The 18,865-nt window shown below is 36.5% G+C and overlaps 1 protein-coding gene across 1 annotated transcript; it reads left to right on the forward strand.

Annotated features, from left to right (window-relative positions):
* The first annotated feature begins 1,401 nt into the window (after positions 1-1,401).
* On the forward strand, positions 1,402-16,354 carry nfkbie (nuclear factor of kappa light polypeptide gene enhancer in B-cells inhibitor, epsilon). Its single transcript, XM_053489224.1, has 6 exons — positions 1,402-2,035; positions 6,882-6,984; positions 9,544-9,754; positions 12,275-12,363; positions 12,956-13,204; positions 14,474-16,354. The coding sequence occupies exons 1-6, from the start codon at positions 1,704-1,706 to the stop codon at positions 14,537-14,539; spliced, it is 1,050 nt and encodes a 349-aa protein (XP_053345199.1). The 5' UTR covers positions 1,402-1,703; the 3' UTR covers positions 14,540-16,354.
* The last annotated feature ends 2,511 nt before the right edge of the window (positions 16,355-18,865 follow it).

The following is an 18,865-nucleotide window of genomic DNA, read 5'->3' on the forward strand; positions in this document are numbered from 1 at the left end:
TGTTTATGCGCACAAAACAACTGAAGCTTGTCCTCATCTATTCAGCTTCACTCCACAGATTTTATCAAATAAAAATTCAGTGTGTTACACGCTGTGAAGCATTTCTGAGCTAATGCTACAGCGCCTCCTACAGTGCAGAAAATCCCTCCAACAGCAACTTTCACATTCATTTTCCAAAAAAAGAAAACCCCGAAAGATTTTAAGATTTTAAGACAAGAAAGTACTAAAAAGTACAGGGCCGATCCTGATAAGGGCATAATTACAGTAAGGAAATGCTGAATTATCTTTGTTATTTTTATCTTTGAATTTTATTTTTTAAAAATTTGAGGGGGGGGGGAGGGTGGCGTTGCAGACTGTGGTGACGTGATAGTTATCAATTATTATGCCTAGAATTCGAATTATGTCATAACTCTTGTGTTTTGTGGCCGGTTTATTTATTTTAATAGGTTTATTTATTTTATTCTAACCTTTGCGAATGTGGAAGCTGTCGACTGTGTTATATTTGTATAGAAGATTTGTATTTTTTATAAATAATAATAAAAAAATAATAATATAATAATTAAAATAATAATATGCCTATCACCCTATTTTAAAGTTTTTTAAAGATTTTTTTTAATCCTAGAGCAAGCAAATGAAGAAACAAAATGAGAATGATAAATATCACAGTTCATAGAGATTTCCGTGTGGTTTTTTTTCGTTACCATGGTTACTATGACGATTAGAAAAGCCATTAATAGGTTAGAGTACACACATTGCCCTACCCAGTTGGGGAATCCCTACAAAAACAGTGTTGCATTCATGCACCGTGTGCACATCCACATAGATCCAGTGCATTAGTAATCCTGTAATATTTCATGTGGTTATTCTGGATAAAATAATTGGATATAATCACGTAACCGAATCCTAAGTGGAGTATAAAAAAATGAAAAAGAGGGATGTTACTGGTTAATAATCAAGCAGATTTAATTATTATTATTATTATTGTTATTATTGTTATTATTATACAATTTATCAACAGCCTCGGGTAAATCCACAGTCCAAAGAACCCGGAACATCAGAGGAGATCCCGCTGTTTACTCCGTGTTACCATGGTTATTGAGCACGTGATCATAAATCCGGAATCTGTTATTATTAGTAGTAGTAGTATTATCAACGTCTCATTACTGTTTAGCTGTTTACTATTTTAATTTTAGATTAATACATGAAATACATGAAATCATCATATTATGTATTACATTTACACCAGGTGTGGAAACAGGAGACCTGTAACATTTTTGTTGTTATGTTTTATTGACAAAGAGGTAATGTACAGAGTTTCAAAAAAACTATATATGAAGAGCATTAAAGAGGAACCCTCGGTCATGACTTCCAGGTAGTTTTAACACTGGCCCCGCCCTCTTTCCACAGCTTCCGCCTTACTATAACATTCAAAACGACAAGTCGGGCATTTCTCTTCTGTTCTTGCCCCCTGCCTGGTTGTTTTTCTTTTTTTCGCTTCGGCTCGGTTATGAGCGGGCTGTGTTTGCGCCAATGTATTTGCCCGTTCGATTTCAGAGACAAACACAGGAGGTGGAATGAAAAAAGCGAACGCGGAGAGTGCACTTCGGCCGAGTCTCGACACGGTGTGAAGCTTTCACACTAACTCAAAACTCATCTGTGCGAATAAAGTAAAATAAAAAATAATAAAAACTAATTGGACCGCCATGGAGAAAAACGTAGAGGAGAAGGGCAAGCTTGATTTGCTGGAGGACAACAGGACCGATTCCGGTATCGACTCGTTCAGGTCGTTAACCAGAGACGATCGGTGCAGTACCACGAGTTCGGTACCGGACCCACACGACGGGAGAGAGGAGCAGGACAAACTGAGCACGGATGAGCGCCTGGACTCGTCTTATGGCTCTTCATCTTTGACCTCAGAAAGTCTGAGCGATCTAATGGGTAAATGCAGCGTGTCGGGGACTCGGGCCGAGCACACAGTGGAGTACACCGAGGAGGAAGCTAACCTGTTAGCGACCGTCACCGAGGATGGAGACACGTAGGTTTTTAACTGAATTAAGTCGAAATACATTGGGTTGTCGGGTTTTTTATTTTATTATTATTTTTATTTTACAAAATTCACTTCTGAACAGTATCTAGCGTAAAGTAATGTTAGCGGAAGCTTCTGAGCAGCGCGAATCAGCTGATGTGACCTCTCTCTCTCTCTCTCTCACACACACACACACACACACACAAAACTTAGAACGACTGCCTAGCACTTTCTGCACATTTTCTTTTTGACCATCATTAGAGGTAACTGAAACACACACACACACACACACACACACACACACAAAGGGCTTTGGTCCATTGTTAGAGGTAACTGTGAAACACACACCCACAAAGGGCTTTATCATTAGAGGTAACTGTGAAACACACACCCACAAAGGGCTTTATCATTAGAGGTAACTGTGAAACACACACACACAAAGGGCTTTATCATTAGAGGTAACTGTGAAACACACACACAAAAAGCTTTGGTCGTCGTTAGAATCAACTGTAAAGCGCCCACACACACACACACACACAACAGGCTTTGAGATTACTAAACATGCATGCAGAAACGTCCACAAAAAGCTGAATAGGTTACTACAGGTCAGAAGTGGAGGTACGCACACCTCATTTGCTTGATTTACTTCGATTTCCTCACACAGTCCAAAGATATGCAGGTTCAACTAATTGGCGTTCCCAAATTGCCTGTAGTGTGTGAATGCATGTGTGATTGTTGACCTGATGTTCTAACACGGTCGAAAAAATGGTTATAAACACAATGGTAATCACTGTTGGACTACAGAGGTTCCTAGATGGATGGATTGATGGAGGAAAGCACTATAATATACCAGGCAGTGGTATTATTGAGAAACACTGGTTTAAATTAAAGCCTCTAAACCACTGACTTCTGCAAAGAGCCTATGTGGCTCATGGTTTTTCATTTCAAACATTGCAGAAGTCTATGGGTTTAACCCATTTGCCTGGATTGAAAATCCTAGAGCCACACAAAGCATTTTCCAATCAAAAAGGCGGGGGGAAAAGCACACATTTGATTCCTGATCTCTGTAACCTTTGTGGATCAACTCTTGGCAAAGGCCCGGTAAAGCTGTGGGTTTTACTTGTAAACAACTGCTATCATTATAGACTTAGAGAACACGCATGAACATACTGTAGGTTGCTAGGACAGGTATTGACATATCCTAGGTTAAATGATTTGTAGAATAATTATAATGCAGAAACAGAACCACACCTTTGCTTTGTGAAGAGTCTGGGTTGTCTGCAATTATCTTAACTGATAATAGTTTGCTTTTTTCTTTTTTGCTTTTGTTTACTGAAAGAAACAGAACGCAGGTTTGTCTGGGAAAGTCCAAAAATATTGGATGGGTACTAACATTTCAAGTTTGGACAGACTGTTTGAGCCGTCATGATCTCATGTAGGCTGAGCATGGCTTGCCATGGTAACGCCTGACAACCGTGTGAGAGTAGTGAGGTGCTGGTGGTGTTTTGTTTTGTCTGTTGCTAAAAATTGCCCTTTGACTTCAGCAGTACTTCCTATATTGTTATAGCTGCCAATAAGTCTACTTCACCAGCTTACGTCAATCCTCTGTCTTATGGTTAACTGCACGTCTAGGTGAAGTTAGTGTCTTAGGTACTAGTTAAGTAGTAGTTAGGTCTTTCTTATGCAGGTCATATTTGTGAATCGCAAATAAAACCTGATTCAGTCGAGTCGACGTTGGATTTTCTAAACAGGGCACACAGACAATACAATTGACGCTAATCGCGTATGTATATGAAGATAATGGTTTAAAAATTAGCAGTTTTGTGGTAATAGATTCGCTCTGATAACTACAGTATTGTCCATCTGCGTAGTTTCACGGTCTAGTGAAATGTCTGTAGTGATTCACCCTCGTGTGATTGTTAAAGTTGGCTGATCTAACATGCAGTCGCTCTCTCTCTCTCTCGCACACACGTCTAGAAACTCTGTCTCGCTTATCTGTGGCACATCTGCGCAAGAAAGCAGAAGTACACATTGGTAGCGGAATTTCCCCGAGTGCTCTGCTGGAAACACATTCTGATACTTCAGTGCTACAAAAAGAGCTTTTGTTTTAGGGCTTGGAGGACTGGTGTATCAACACACATGGAGACTTTGTTCAAAAATTTGTCCGTTTAATGGAAACATTTGTCAGTACAACGTTAAAATAACTGTACCTTGTTGCAGGAAAAAAGGTATACTGTTAATCTTTCGATGTGAAAATTCACACCATGCTTGTAAAACCTTGTTTGGAGCTCACACTGTTAGGAGCTCTGTATGCTGCTGCCAAAGTAATTGAAATTATTTCTAAACTATGCACATCCAGAGAAATGATGCTATAAACCCGGTCTTATACAATGCATTTTATCTGGCTTCTGCATGTATAAATAATCGATCTGTGGCTTGTAACAGTTCTCTGTGCTCTGGTAAACAAAGCATCGGTTCAGGCTAAGTGACAAATGGCGACATCAAGAATCTTATGATCGTGCCACAAAAAGGCAACTATGCTGACCTCGTCTATGAGTTCTTTGAAAAGTTCCATGGAAACTCCCAGTCTATCACATGTTACATAAGGGAGGATTCATGTGTTGCAATATCCATCTGCAGGAAGAACAAACACCATTAATTTTTTCGTTGCTCTTCCATTTCGGAAACATTAATTCGGCTTCGTTTCTCTTAGGTTTATTAATGCTGTAATACTTCATGAAACCCCCACATGCTTCATCCCGGAGGAGCGATTTCTCACTTCTGGATCCAAGCTGCTGGCAAAATACCTAAGAAATTCCGGTGGTTTTTTCCGCGTATTTGTTATCTTAGTGAAAGTGAAATCAACAGGAGTTTCATTTGGCTGGTGACCTGCCATATAAATTATGTTTGGACATTTTTTTAAAGCAACATTTCCTGTTCAAAACTGGAGATGTGAGACGGAACAGAGACCAGTGTCTTTGTTGGCAGTCAGATCAGATACGTCAGTGTATATTGTATACTGCTTTGTATTTGACAGAAAACTAATATAGTGATGTATTATAATCATAAAAGGTTAAGATGGTTCTTGTCTGATGCTGCAATACTTTTATTATAAAATATAATAACTTTTACCGGTATGGTACATATATAAAAATAAAGTATGATAAACATTTTTTAAAATTATTGGAATCTTTAATAACAAAGATTGTGGCTCTTTAGCCTAATTTCGCATTATGCATATGAGGGAAATCGAACCTTTAGTTAAAGTAGAAACTAATTCTAAAAAGAAAAGTATTATTGTTTTCAATAAAACAATGTCACACTTATTAGCACCCCTGCATTTGGTACTTTTTTGCAGCCACCTACAGAAATGAGACTTCTCCTGTAATGCTTCTTCATTTCATCCCACAGTTTTACAATGGGGTTAACCTCAGTGGGTAGGCATGATCATGAATAAAAGCTTGAACTTTTTTTTTTGTCATCCCAGTACCTTTAGGTCCTTCTGTGCATAAAACCCTTTTTTAGAGATATTAAGTAACTCCAAGCCTGTGTATTTATATAATCAATTAAAGAAAAGTCTTTCGTGTGAAACAGAAGAATAGTTTATTGACATGAAAATGGCATGTAATAGTGAGTTTGGTGACAATCTCCTCATAATCTTCCAAGATCTCTTAGCTCTATACCCTTTGCTCTAGAACACAATACACTTGCTTCCTATTTTTAACCTTCAGCTGTTTTAATGATTAGCCTAAAAGTGGATATAGGCATTTTCTTTGAATCAGTTGTTGTCTGATTCATGAGGTCACCAGACCTTTATTTCCCTTCTTTTGTGGGTTCCTGATGAATGGCTAAGGGATTTTTGGTTTATGTATCACTTCATATTTATACCCTAGTGAAACAGGAAGTCTGGTAAAGACTGATTAAAAATAAGTTAAATAAATGAAATTTTAATGAGAGCATGCTTCAAGGTTGCAATGGAGGGGGGGAGGGGTAGCGCCACTGTGACCCTGAGCAGGATAAAGCATTTCCTGAAAGCAAAGGAGGCAAAATGAAAAGCATGCTTCTGGTACAGTTTTGCTTGTAAGAATTCTTCAGTGTGGAAAAAATCAAGTGGTTTCCTTAAAATTATGTGTGTATGTGTGTGTGTATGTGTGTGTGTGTGTATGTGTGTGTGTGTGTATGTGTGTGTGTGTGTGTGTGTATGTATGTTTGCATGTATATGTAGGTATAAAAATTTGGCAATACATGTATTTATATACTGTATACATACAAACACACAGAGGGAAAATGTCCCTCTTGTCATTCTTGGCTGAACCTTTCTTTTAAAAGCCACCTCTTAAGTGAAAAGGCAGCTCTAGAGGCTTCAGTTATAGAGTAATGTCTTTGTGGTTGTATAGCGTTTCCTGTGCTCTTTAACCCCCTTATCATAGATTTGGTTTCCTCCTTTGCATTCGGAATAGGGTCAGCTACTTTTTTTCACCTGAACTCGTGGTTCTTCATCAACTCCTTTGCTAAAACCTGTTCTAATTTTAAAGTATGGTTTTCCAAGAACCGGATACAACCCGCGCTGAGCCGAGTGCCCTGATTTGACTGCGGTGTGTAGAAAAGTTCCAGCGTTGCGCAACTCCCGAGCTTCTCGCAGGGGTGTGAAGAATTTCTTAGTATTATTTATTTACTCCGTATTGTCCTGCGTCACCGATTGTGAAACACTTTCCATTGATGGTGTGTGGTCGTCTTCTCTTTTTTCCCCCTTTTCACATCCGAACAAGAAAATGTAAAATTGAATTGTTAAATTAAGTAAAAAAAAAAATGTATGTATTGATTTAAAAATATATATATTATTGTTCCCATCTAGGTTTCTTCATTTGGCAATCATCCATGAAGTGGAAACATTCACCCATCAGCTCATAAACCTGTTCCCCAAAGAGATACTGGACATCCAGAATAATTTGTATCAGGTAAGATTTTGTGCATCCACCTACTCTTACATGGGATGTGACCTTTTGGCTTCCCAAATTGCATTTGCCTTCAGTAAGACTGCCAGCTGATCCAGTGTAAACCATTATGTCGAGCTTTTCAGGATTAAAGTGGTTATGTCATTTCTGTCGAAAGGGGGGAAAGTCCACTTTAAGCCAGAAATACGTCATCAATCTCAGGGGTTTCACACATTTCCATATTTAATTCAAAAATACTACTTCAATAATATTTTCCATTGCAGTGATTTTTTTGGGGGGGGTTAATTTTCCCTTGTCAGTGAAATTTTTCCCAAGTTAGGTAAAGTTTGAGGAGGATATAGAATGTGTGGTATAGTTTGCAGTGGCTCAAATGGCGTGACATTTTTGCTCAACTTTATTTAATTCAATTTTATTTTTATAGCGCTTTTAACGAATAACATCATCACACAGCAGCTTTACACAATCAAAGGAATTAAGTTTGTATGAAATGTGAATGTGTATGAATCAAAATGAGATGATAGTCCCTGATGAGCAAGCCGAGGACGACGGCCACAGTGGCAAGGAAAAACTCCCTGAGATGGCAATAGGAATAAACCTTGAGGGGAACCAGACTCAACAGGGAACCCATCCTCATCTGGGTGAAAACAGATAGCAGGGATTGATGTGCATAATAATATGTGAGACTGGAATTTACCCTTTATACAAGGTTGAAATGATGGCTATAGCTTATCGTAAACTTTTAGTAGGACATTAGGATAAATTAATTGATAACATAAAGGTTTGAGTGTAGATGATGTTAGCTGCATTAGGGAAATGGGGGGGGGCAGAGTAAAATGACTTCTGGCTAATTATTATACGTTATGGTTTGGACCTTTCACTTTTTATTATAGTATTAATCAAACATTTACACATTACAGACTTTTAAACCTGAAAGACAAGAGAACAATACTCTTTCGTGGGTGTGTGCAATATTCTTCTGTACATTTGATAGCTTTATCAGACACAACCACTATGTACATGAAAAAATGATGAAATGTTTGCAGCAGGAGAAGGATTACTTACAAACACAGGTTACGTTAGAAACTGCGGTTGCTTTAGTAAGAGTCTGGGCGGAGGGGGTTGGTGGTGGTTATGAAATCCGTCTCTGGATCTTTGGACAGTTGCAGGGAAATTAAGTTTAATCAGTCTACTGATGCAATTTAATAAGTGGATGGGAATTGATGTAAATTCATTTTAATCTTTATCTTTAAAATCTGGCACTGACACAGTAAAAGTCTTCCAAGCTAAGTTAACTCATCTAAGTCCTTGACTCTGTAGTTGTAGCCCACATACAGTATGTAGGTTAAAGACTTTTTGGTAGGCGATATCATAATCAGATTATTTCTGTATTTTTTAAAAAAATTTTATTTTAGAAGTGTTTCTCGTCAAATACATTGTGTCCGATTGTATTTCGGTGAATACCGGTATTTCAGGGAAATGTTGTCGGCATGCATTAGCCTCATGCACCACACATGACATGTCTATAATAACCATATGGTTCTATTTGGAATAAGTAGGACGTTCAATATTCAACCAGATTTTGCTAGCATGCGATATTTGAAACCGTCTTAAAACCATGCGGTATCAGTGCGGCTATGCTGTTGCGTGTCTCAAAACAGAACGAATTAAGTGACAACCAAATCTGTTGCAGTCAGCAATTAAACATGTGACTAATGGAAACGGGGTAGCGCACAAAGCTTACCGTAATCGAGTCGGGTCTTTGGTCATATTAGTCAGTAACACCTCAGCACGATAAGTGCGCAATCTTAAACTGAGTAAGCTCTGTGCTGCTCTCATTCTGCTAAGGGTGGTTCAGTTTTAATTCACGATGCACGGCTGCTTCGAACAGTTACTATACAATGCAAGTGGTTAACAGATGTGGGTTTCACTCCTACAAGATCCCCTCTATGTAGGTCCCTTCACAACACATGTGCCACACACAGAGTAATAATATATGCAAATTAAGTATGCTCGTGCTCTCGTCTTATGATATTGCATTTTAATATTAAAGGTGGTTAAAAGGTATAGAAATCTGACAATACTTTAGTATGTTGTAGAACAGTTTTCCGGCTCATGGCTCCTAGGTAATATTCCTGTCAGTGTCTAAAAATGGCATTATTGTAGATTATAACTTTTCTAGGATCTGGTTTCTTGGTACCTAGCTTGATTTTTATGTTATAAAACTGTCAAATAGTAATAAAAAAAAAAATCACATTTGAACAGCAGTAGCAGCCTTCAACACCAGCAGTACCACCTTCAGTATCAACGATTTCACTTTACAGAGAAGGCAATTATTTTTATTACTTATATATTTATTTATTATTTATTTATTTATTTATTTATATATATATATATATATATATATATATATATATATATATATATATATATATATATATATATAATGTTTTTTTTTATTTTTTTATTTTTATTTTTTTTATTTTTTTTATAACATTCTACCCAAGTGAAAAGATGACACGATGACACAATCAAAAAACTTTTCTGTCCGATCTTGTCCCTCAGGCGCCGCTGCACTTGGCCGTCTACCTGAACCAGGTGCCCGTGGTGAAAGCTCTGATGGCAAACGGCGCATGTCTAGAGCTCCAGGACCAGGACGGAAACACGCCGCTTCACGTGGCCTGCGAGCACGGGAGGTTCGAGTGTGCTAACGAGATGATCCGCCTGGCTTCGCCATCCATGCTCACCCCGGTGTTCGAGACGCAAAACTGGAGAGGTAATACTGCAGTGTCAAATTTTTTTTTTCCATATACTGTATATAGTGCTTTGGCCAGAAGACTACCTCAAGCATTCCAGGCTAGTTTATGTAACAGCTTTTATGTAAAACGTAGAGTCACAACATGCATGGATTGTCGGTAACTATTAGGCTCCTGTGGCAATGGGCATGACTGCAATAATTCTCAGGAATAGAGAAGTACGTTTGTTGTCAGTGGTGACACTTCTGGTATGATTTAAGGGGTGGTTGTTTTCGGGAAGGAGGCACATCACTGCCCTCATTGACCATTTATTGAATATTTCGTCAAACAGGATCATAAAGAGGCGTATGTGAGCTGTCTATTGATATAAAAGCTAGTAGAGCGGAGCAATCCAAAATGCCTTTGTATGAATTAACAGTTTTGGTTTTAACATCTGAGCTACACTTGAGCTTTATTCAAAATCGATATACTGTCAAATTTATAAAATCCATGAAATATTACAATATTTGAGTTCTGTACTAATGCAATGATCACTGTTGTGTTCACTGAATACCCAAATTTTTTGCTGGGTTATGTTGCTTGGCAACCGCATGTTCCTGTTACCAGGCCACATTTTGTACGAGAATTATTTTTATAGTGAATATTACTACTAATAAATACATTTATTTATTGAACACTTGATTCTATACATATTTAGTGTTTGTTTCTTGAAGACGCGATCTAATTTTTTCTGTACAGTGTAATGATCTTGTGCTGAACTTTCGGTTTCAGTGACATCCGACCTAACAATAGTCCGGTGCCCAAATGATATCAGCATCTTACTATCTTACAGCATCCTATCTACATTAGATATTGGTATACCTAATAAACCGACAAGTGTGTGTAGATGGGGCTGATTCATTTCTTTTTTCCTCCAAGCAGAATAAAAGTGTAATCTGATAACCTTGTACAGTATAAAGGTTTTATTTAATTCTGCTTCCTTCCTGTTTGCTTTCATGTTTACTATGTAGCAGGGCAACCTGCACTGAAACAAGGACATTGAGTCCAGTTCATTAAGGTTTTTTTCCAGCGGTCTTGGCCTTTAGCGAACAGAAACGCAGCAGCATAAGAACAGGGAATTTTGTCTAAAGGTTTTGGAACTAACATCCGCTTTGATGGTGCTGTTTTAACAGTGTCCTTCTGTTGTTTTTAAGTGAAAGGTTAGTGTTAATTATCATAAATCAGAGATTTTCTATAAGATAAATGCTGTAGAGAAATCTCTAAAGCCCAGTAAATAATAATTAATGAAAGTAAGTCAGTATTTGGTGTAACAGTGAGGACTCTTTAATAACTAGTTTTATAAGGTAATTAGTTATTAAGTTTTACTGAGCATCCTGCAGAACCACCCACAGTTTTTCTGAGGACTTTGACTGTTGCACCTGCTTCTTTTTTTGCATGCAAAACCTGGAAACTTCCAATTGTGTTGTTTGTCTGAAAAGTGGTTGCTTGTATACAATGTGGCGCTTTCTTTTCTGACATAGAAATCTTTTTTTTAGCAACTTTTAATTTTCGTGATGGGATAGTGATTTTTGAAAATCAGAAATGTTTTGGTACTGACTCAATATTAACATTATGAAATAAAAAAAATGTTATAGAAGCACACACTGCTTAAAACGTTTGTGCAACTGTTTAATATTGTGTAAATATATGTTTATTGTGTAATTATATGTTTAATATTGTGTAATTAATAATAACAGCATTATTGAATTCTCCATTGTGGTGCATCAGATGTTGATTTAATATAATTATAAATGAAGCTCTGCTTCCAGTGCGGACAATAATTCATATCACATGTTTATATAACTGTGCTTGTTTCCATAGTAACACTCGTAGACACTCCACATAATCTCAACCTACTTGATAGACAGATTTTTCGGTGGCTATTTAAAAAGATTGATCATCATTTAGAGCAAAGATTTCTCTAAAAACAAGTTTATGTAATGTTTATGAAAAGGGTATTCGGTCTCAGTGGTTTAACCGTTATCAGTGATTTTTCTGCCAAGGACAAAGGAGTTTCTGCTTTCCGGTTTCTCTGTAGCGTGTCAAGCTGTCTAATTGTCTGTTTATAGCGCAAGTGACAACAGGGATGAAGTTGTCTCACGGACATTCAATAATAATTATACATGAGACTTAACGGCTGAAAGTACCTCTGCCTTTTTTTAATAAAGAAAAAAAATCATAATTGACAAATTACAGGGGTGTGAGATATGTTAAACTCGGCAGGACATGCTGAAATAAACAGTGAGGTCATGACAATTTGTATTCATTTTAAACGATTACATTACATTCCTGTTTCCCATATACTTTTGGAGTTTAAAAAAAAATAATAAAATAATTAAGCATTGCACATGTTGTGCAGAAAACTTCTTGGTGTAGTTTTCAATACATGCTCATTTTTCACTGTAACTTTGTCTCTTGGATATTTTAACAACCTTTAGCCAGTTATAATAGATTTTTTTTGGGAGAATGTACCATATTAAGAATTTGTTTTCTTTAACCAGGTCTGACCTGCCTACATGTTGCCACTCTGCACAAACATCACCGGATCATGAAACTGCTGATGAAGAAAGGTGTGAATCTGAACCTCCAGGTGAGAAGTGGGAAGAGCTTTTACACAGCTATAATAGTACATTGTTGTTCTTCAAAGTGTCAGGTTAAGAAAAGAACGAAATTCCCCTAAGCTGCAGTACGTCTCAATGCTGCATGTTAATGCTGCGTGATTATCGATAATCAAAGAAGACAATAAAGGTTAAATACCTATTGTGCCACATTCTGTTTTTTTGTTTTTTGTTCTTGTTTGGTGTAATGAATTTAAATGCATGTTTTTTCCCCCAAAGTCAACTGTACTGTACCTGATTATAATTTGTGTTATAATCCAAATGCCAAAGTGTCTGATATTGAAGTACATCTGCTGGCAACTTGCCTATTAAAAGTCCACACAGCACGGGTTTATGGCTAAGCATCAAAATACACAAACTCTTATTTTAATGTTTTTATATTTGTTCTTCAAGTTTTATACCTAATTTGGATTACTGTTTTAATATCTAATGTAATATCTAGCAGATATTATCGTATTGTCATAACTCATGTGTATATATAGACACATGTCAAGATTTGACCCTTCTTTTTGACAATTTTTTTTCCGTACTATTTTTTTTACTTTTTTCCCCATTCACCATCAGGAGGGAACGAGTGGGAAAACTGCATTACACATAGCCGTGGAGCTGCACGACGTGGATGCAGTAAGTCTGCTGCTAAAAAGAGGTGCCAACCCAGATGCTGCTATGCTTAACGGCTGCACCGCACTCCACCTGGCAGTGGGGCGTCAAGATGCCACCATCACCAGCCGCCTTTGCCAGGCAGGAGCTGACAAAATGATTCGCAACATGGAGGACGAGACTGCCTTGGACCTTGCTGACGGCAATGACGATGTAAGAATGACTTTTTTTTTTTTTTTATATATATACATGTGTGTGTGTTATATATGTATGTATGTATGTATGTATGTATATCTCAAGACAGCAAACCATCCTAAAGACAACTTGAGCTCTATAGGAACATTAATTGTTAATTGTATGTTTTCGTTCAGTCATTTAAATTTGCTTATAAGTGAAGCTGAATTTGAATGCGAGCACTGAACTGAGCAGTTAAGGCGCTTGTATGAGTGCTCTTCGGCCTGCTGGCTACTAGCCGTTGAGTCTCAGTATCATTTCTACTAGGGACAAGTTTCACTTCCTCATGCCAGAGCTGCTAAGTCACATGACCTATAACTGGCATGCCCCTGACAAAGAAGTGTACTATTTCTAATTGGCGTAATGCAAATCAAACTCATTGCTAGTTTTGATTTGTGTTAAATACTTCCTCCAAATCATGAGAGTTCACTTTTCAGAACAGCTCCGACACAATACACAAATAACCTGAATTTCTTGAAGAGCTCTAGTTTTCAAGGAATTAATCATTTGAGTATGATATTAGCTTGTTCCTTGGCGTCCCCATTAAATCCGTGGTGACCCTAAATCACTACTCGGTTTCAGCTTCACGTTTGTCACAATGCGCAGCACGCAGCAAACAATAGTGGTTTTACAGGGCATGTTTCAAATTTGGGTTTCTCCCTTGCTAGTGAAAAGCGAATGTGTAATACTCAGGAAAGTTACACGAGCCTTATTTTCACTAATTCCATGGCTTATTATTGCTTTTATCACTGTTGGGCATTTGAATAAAAGCATGAGGGTCAATGATATTTAGATTAGTGATTTATCATTGAATTAAAAATATGAAGCACTGTTAGATGCTGTGTATCATATAAATAAGATGCAAACATGAACTGGATGCTAAGCTAATAAAGGCAAATAAGAAAAAAATAAAAATTGAAATAATATGTCAAATCTCTAACACATTTTTTTATCTTTATAAGTGTTTGATTTAAAACTTAGTTTTATTATTATTATTATTATTTTCTGCACTGTATATATAAATAAGACTAATACTGATACTGAGGTGTGAGAATATAAGATTAATATGCAAGTGATGAAGATAATACTGATGAATACTGAAACTTCCAAAGGCTTTTGCAAATCTAATTTGGGTGAATGTGTCAGTGTTGAGTGATGTTGCCTCTTTTTTTTTTTTTTATTCTTTTTTTTCCTCATTAAAAAAAATACATATTTTTTTCAGTCCTATGTCTGTTTTTTGCCTTCCAGATACTTGCACTACTGCCATTTGATGACATCCAGATCATGGGCAGAACTGTTGGCTTGAACTTCTGAGTGACGAGTGTGTTCAGCACCCCTTTGACTCTGCACTCTGTGGACTTTGTTTTTTAACCTTTAGTTGCCTTTCCTTTTTATAGCCTTGTTTATTCATAATGTTGATGGACATTAGAGCTGTTAATTTATAAACTCGATTGGGGTGTCCTTAAATACTTATTTTCCAAATCTGTTCCAAATTGGTCTGTAATAATCAAACAAATGTTTTTTTCATTCTATATTTCTAAGCCTACTCAGTTTTAAGTGTCCATTCATCATTAAATATGGCACATGCTGAAATTAGTATGGACTTGAACTGTAAAATACCTCATAACATATGGAAATATAAATGAACTTAGGAAAGCACTTGAGGAGGAGCACTTAATGAGGAGGCTCAGATAAGTAATAATAAATCATGGTTTACAGCACTCATCACTCATCAGCTTTTCTGGTCTAGGGCAGTGTCCCTTTGTGTTTTAAACTGACTTTGTGCAAAAGTTATTTGAATGCTTTTTTTTTTTAATTATCTTTGTTAAACTTCTTGGTTTCCTTCATGTACATAACTCTGGTGTTGACCCGGCAGTTATGAACTGTTATGTGGCAACATGTGCCTTAGAAGTTGTGGTAAATGACAGTATTTTTCCTTAGTATGATTTCACTGGCTGTGCATCATTCTCACGTTGTGGATTTACTGATTTAAAAGCCAACTTTTGACAAAAGTTTTATTTTCCATGTGAGTTCCTTAGCCAAGATTACAAGCTAAAAGGCAAATAATGGAGATTTGTTTCGTTATTATTTGTACATGAGTCAGTAAAATAACAGGGATTCTTTGTGTATTGTATTTACATAAAAGTTATTGGCTGAGGTTTGTGCATATTTTTTTTTTGTTATGGTTATATTATCCATCCAAATGGGGAAACTGAAAGAGGCCTATGTCCAACACCAACCAGGATTGGGACAAAGGCAGGGAAGATATGTAAATTAAATTTTTACTGATTTACCACTTCCGCATAGCCTGCATACCTGGCCTCAAACTTGAAATCATCCATACCAATGCCATATGTAGTTTGACACCCATCTCTTGCTGTGAACTATAAAATAAACAAAATCTAATCTTAGTTTATGTGCCATGAATTCAGGTCTTTGCTCATGGCTCTGTTGCAGACCTGGTATTTGGTTCATAGTGGAAACTCCTGAGCTACCAGATTAGCTTTGCACCATCGCTTTAAAATGTGCTTTGTACTTAGACTGATTTAGTGTATATTTGCTGCTAATTATGCATACAGAAGTCTTTAAAATTGTTGATATCTTAGTTTCCATGTAAGCAATAAGAATGCATGTAGAAAGGATGTTCGATGAGTAGTCTTGATTTTATTTAGATTTGATCCATCACACCAACAGTTGTCTGCAAATATTTAATACTTCAATAAATAATATATAATAATATTTTAATATTTATCATATAAATGTAAACTAACATTTATTATAGTTTGAATTTATATGGAAAAGAGTCGATCATCTGAGTAGAAGCTTTGCGTGTGTCACATCCCTTTTTTTCCTTTTTTTTTTTTTTTTTATAAAGCGGAGTTTGTTCGTGTTATTACTGATTTTGAACAATTTTGGAAGACCTGTGTTTCTGGCCAATATCAGGAAACATGTTGTGGATTTGTAATGGCTTGACAGTCGGATTTCAAAGGCATGTTTAATATCTTAATTTTTTTATTATTATTATTGTCATAAAATATGCACTTGCAAGATGTACAGTTAGAATTTTATACATATTCATTTTGAAACTGCACAAGATTATTTTGTATTAAACATACCTTACCAAAAGTATTTTTTTGTGCTGTTTAATTTAATTTAGGTTTGCTTTTATTCAGAAGTCTAATTGTATTTTTACTCATTATGCCACTATGATTAGAAAATGTACCTACTCATGAATATATTCCTTTTTTTTCTGATTTTATGAAAATTATTACTGTAATCAATCAAAACGAAGAAGCTTAAAGACTCCTAATGCTTTATTTTCTCCATTTGTATTTTTAACAAATTTTCCCTTGCATTACATCTTATTCTATTCTGTGGGACACAATGTACAGTTTTAGGACACTCTGCCTGTGTTTATTATGATTTGTTGTCTCCCAAGGACCAAGTTTTGGACCCATTTCTTAGCATTTTTAGAATTCCACTAGTTGGTATAGTAAACAGTATTCAAAGGACACCCACGTAATCAATTAACTGGTTGGGTCCCTCCTTGACTGCTCAAATAAAAATACAGTAATTCACAATTTTCTATCATTTAAACAAAACGTAATACATTTTAAATGCAATTTATTAGATTATCCAACTCTTTATAGCTTCCAGCTTATGACCGTCAAAGGCTGTGTAAGAATTACTTTGATATTGACCTTAATGTTAAAGAAAACAATGTTTTCAAACATCATGGCTGTTGTTTTTTGTGCTTATCTCACACCCCTGTGAGAAACTGCAATCCTTACTTATAAGGAAAAGAGATTCCATCACTTCTGACTTTGATAAAAGTATAAAAATGCACTTGATTAACATTTTGCATTCCATTGGGTTTATTCTGGTTTAATAGTCCTTTTATTTATAGTTTTTATAGTTGCTTTGTATAATACAATGAAAATTAAAGGTTATATATATATATATATATATATATATATATATATATATAATTTCTTCATAAAGATGGAAGTTAGTCTGTGTTTTTAACCTCATTCTCATACACCTCATTCATTTACCACATCTGACTTGATGGAAAAGTCTTCACAGCAGTAGCATGAAGGGGAAGAAAGTCACGTCAAACATCTGACAAGAGAATTTCCTGTTTGTATAATAAGATAGAAGTATCAAGTGTCACATGAATGAAATGCTGTGTCCACACAGACAAGTGAATAATTTGTGTGGAGGGAATTCCCAGTACTTCTTGTCAATGAGGGGTGTTCAAGTCAAACATTGACTTGTGAATGAAGGCATAAAGTGATTGACATTTACAGAAGACTTCAAGCATAGTATAGTGATGAGACTCTTAGCTAAAGTAAAACATTTGAATGCAGCAAACATTTTAAACGAGGCAGTAGGTCTGTGACTGATCCAGGCTGAGGTTGCTCGGAGCCCACTACAGTTGTTCCCGTGAACATTCAGCAAGAGGAGCGCCTGTTTCCTGAAAATCGACTTCAACGACATCAACTTCCAGAAGAGACACGTCTGTCTGTGGGAGCTGTACACACAATCATTCACAAACATGCCTTGTACTTTACGAGAACTCTTCTGGGAGTTATTGCCACATCCCTGTATAGTCCTTTCCACATACTGTATTTGGGCCATTAAAATAGTTCCAGCGTTTTAGATACAGTATGAAGCAGGCAGTTTGATCATGGCTCTGACCTAAGGAGAAGATTTTCTACCTTAATCGTATCTAACCACTAGTAAAGTGCATTAGTGTAGCAAAAAAAGGGAAATAAAGGAGAGTAAGTTTTTACTCTCGTATCTCTGTTCTGCTATTGTGCAAAATAAAACGTCTCCATTTGACCTAAACACCCCTCGTTCATGTTTCCTTGTCTGTATCGTTTTGTTTTAGTGGATGATATACTAACTACGTACTTATTCTTTTGTTGCTAAGAGAATATAATTGCTTTTAAATGCAAAACTGTATTTGCTCAAAATGAACATTAGCAATGTACCAATTATCATATCAAGATAGGATTTTATATTCCCATTTCTTAAGGACTCCCCAATTAGTTAATGTGGCTTCGTGGTTAGGAATGGTTCTCACTTGGTGGGTTTCCTCCATGTACTCCTGTTTTCTCCCACTGTCGCCTTGCACCTCAGGGTTTGATTCCTGACTTGGGGTCTGTGTGCATGTTCTCGTTTTTTGGGGGGTTTTCCCCAAGGATTCTGGTTTCCTCCCACCGTTCAAAGACAAGCAGATTAGGCTAATTGGAATTAGCCCAAATTACCCATAGTGTTTGAATGCGTGTCTGAATGTTGACCTGAGGTCATACCACGGCTGTAAAATGGTAATAAATACTGTTATAATCACCATTGGCCTCCATGGTCCCTGGTTGGGCTACAGAGGTCCTAGATGGGTGGACAGATGCGATATAGCCAATATTTCTCCAATATCAAAGTTATTGAGCGGTATTTACATTGAGATTACATACTTTGTGGGCATTTGACTGCTCTAAATTAGCGTTAAAAATAATTACTCAAAAAATTAGTCTAACTAAATCTGAGCATAATGAAAGTTGTTGTTTATAGATATTGGAAAAGTATTGTGAATTAATTTGTACACGTGTCTGATACTCAAGTAGTTTAATTGTAATT

This window comes from Clarias gariepinus, chromosome 27 (genome assembly GCF_024256425.1).
Source record: "Clarias gariepinus isolate MV-2021 ecotype Netherlands chromosome 27, CGAR_prim_01v2, whole genome shotgun sequence".
Classification (NCBI taxonomy): Eukaryota; Metazoa; Chordata; class Actinopteri; order Siluriformes; family Clariidae; genus Clarias; species Clarias gariepinus.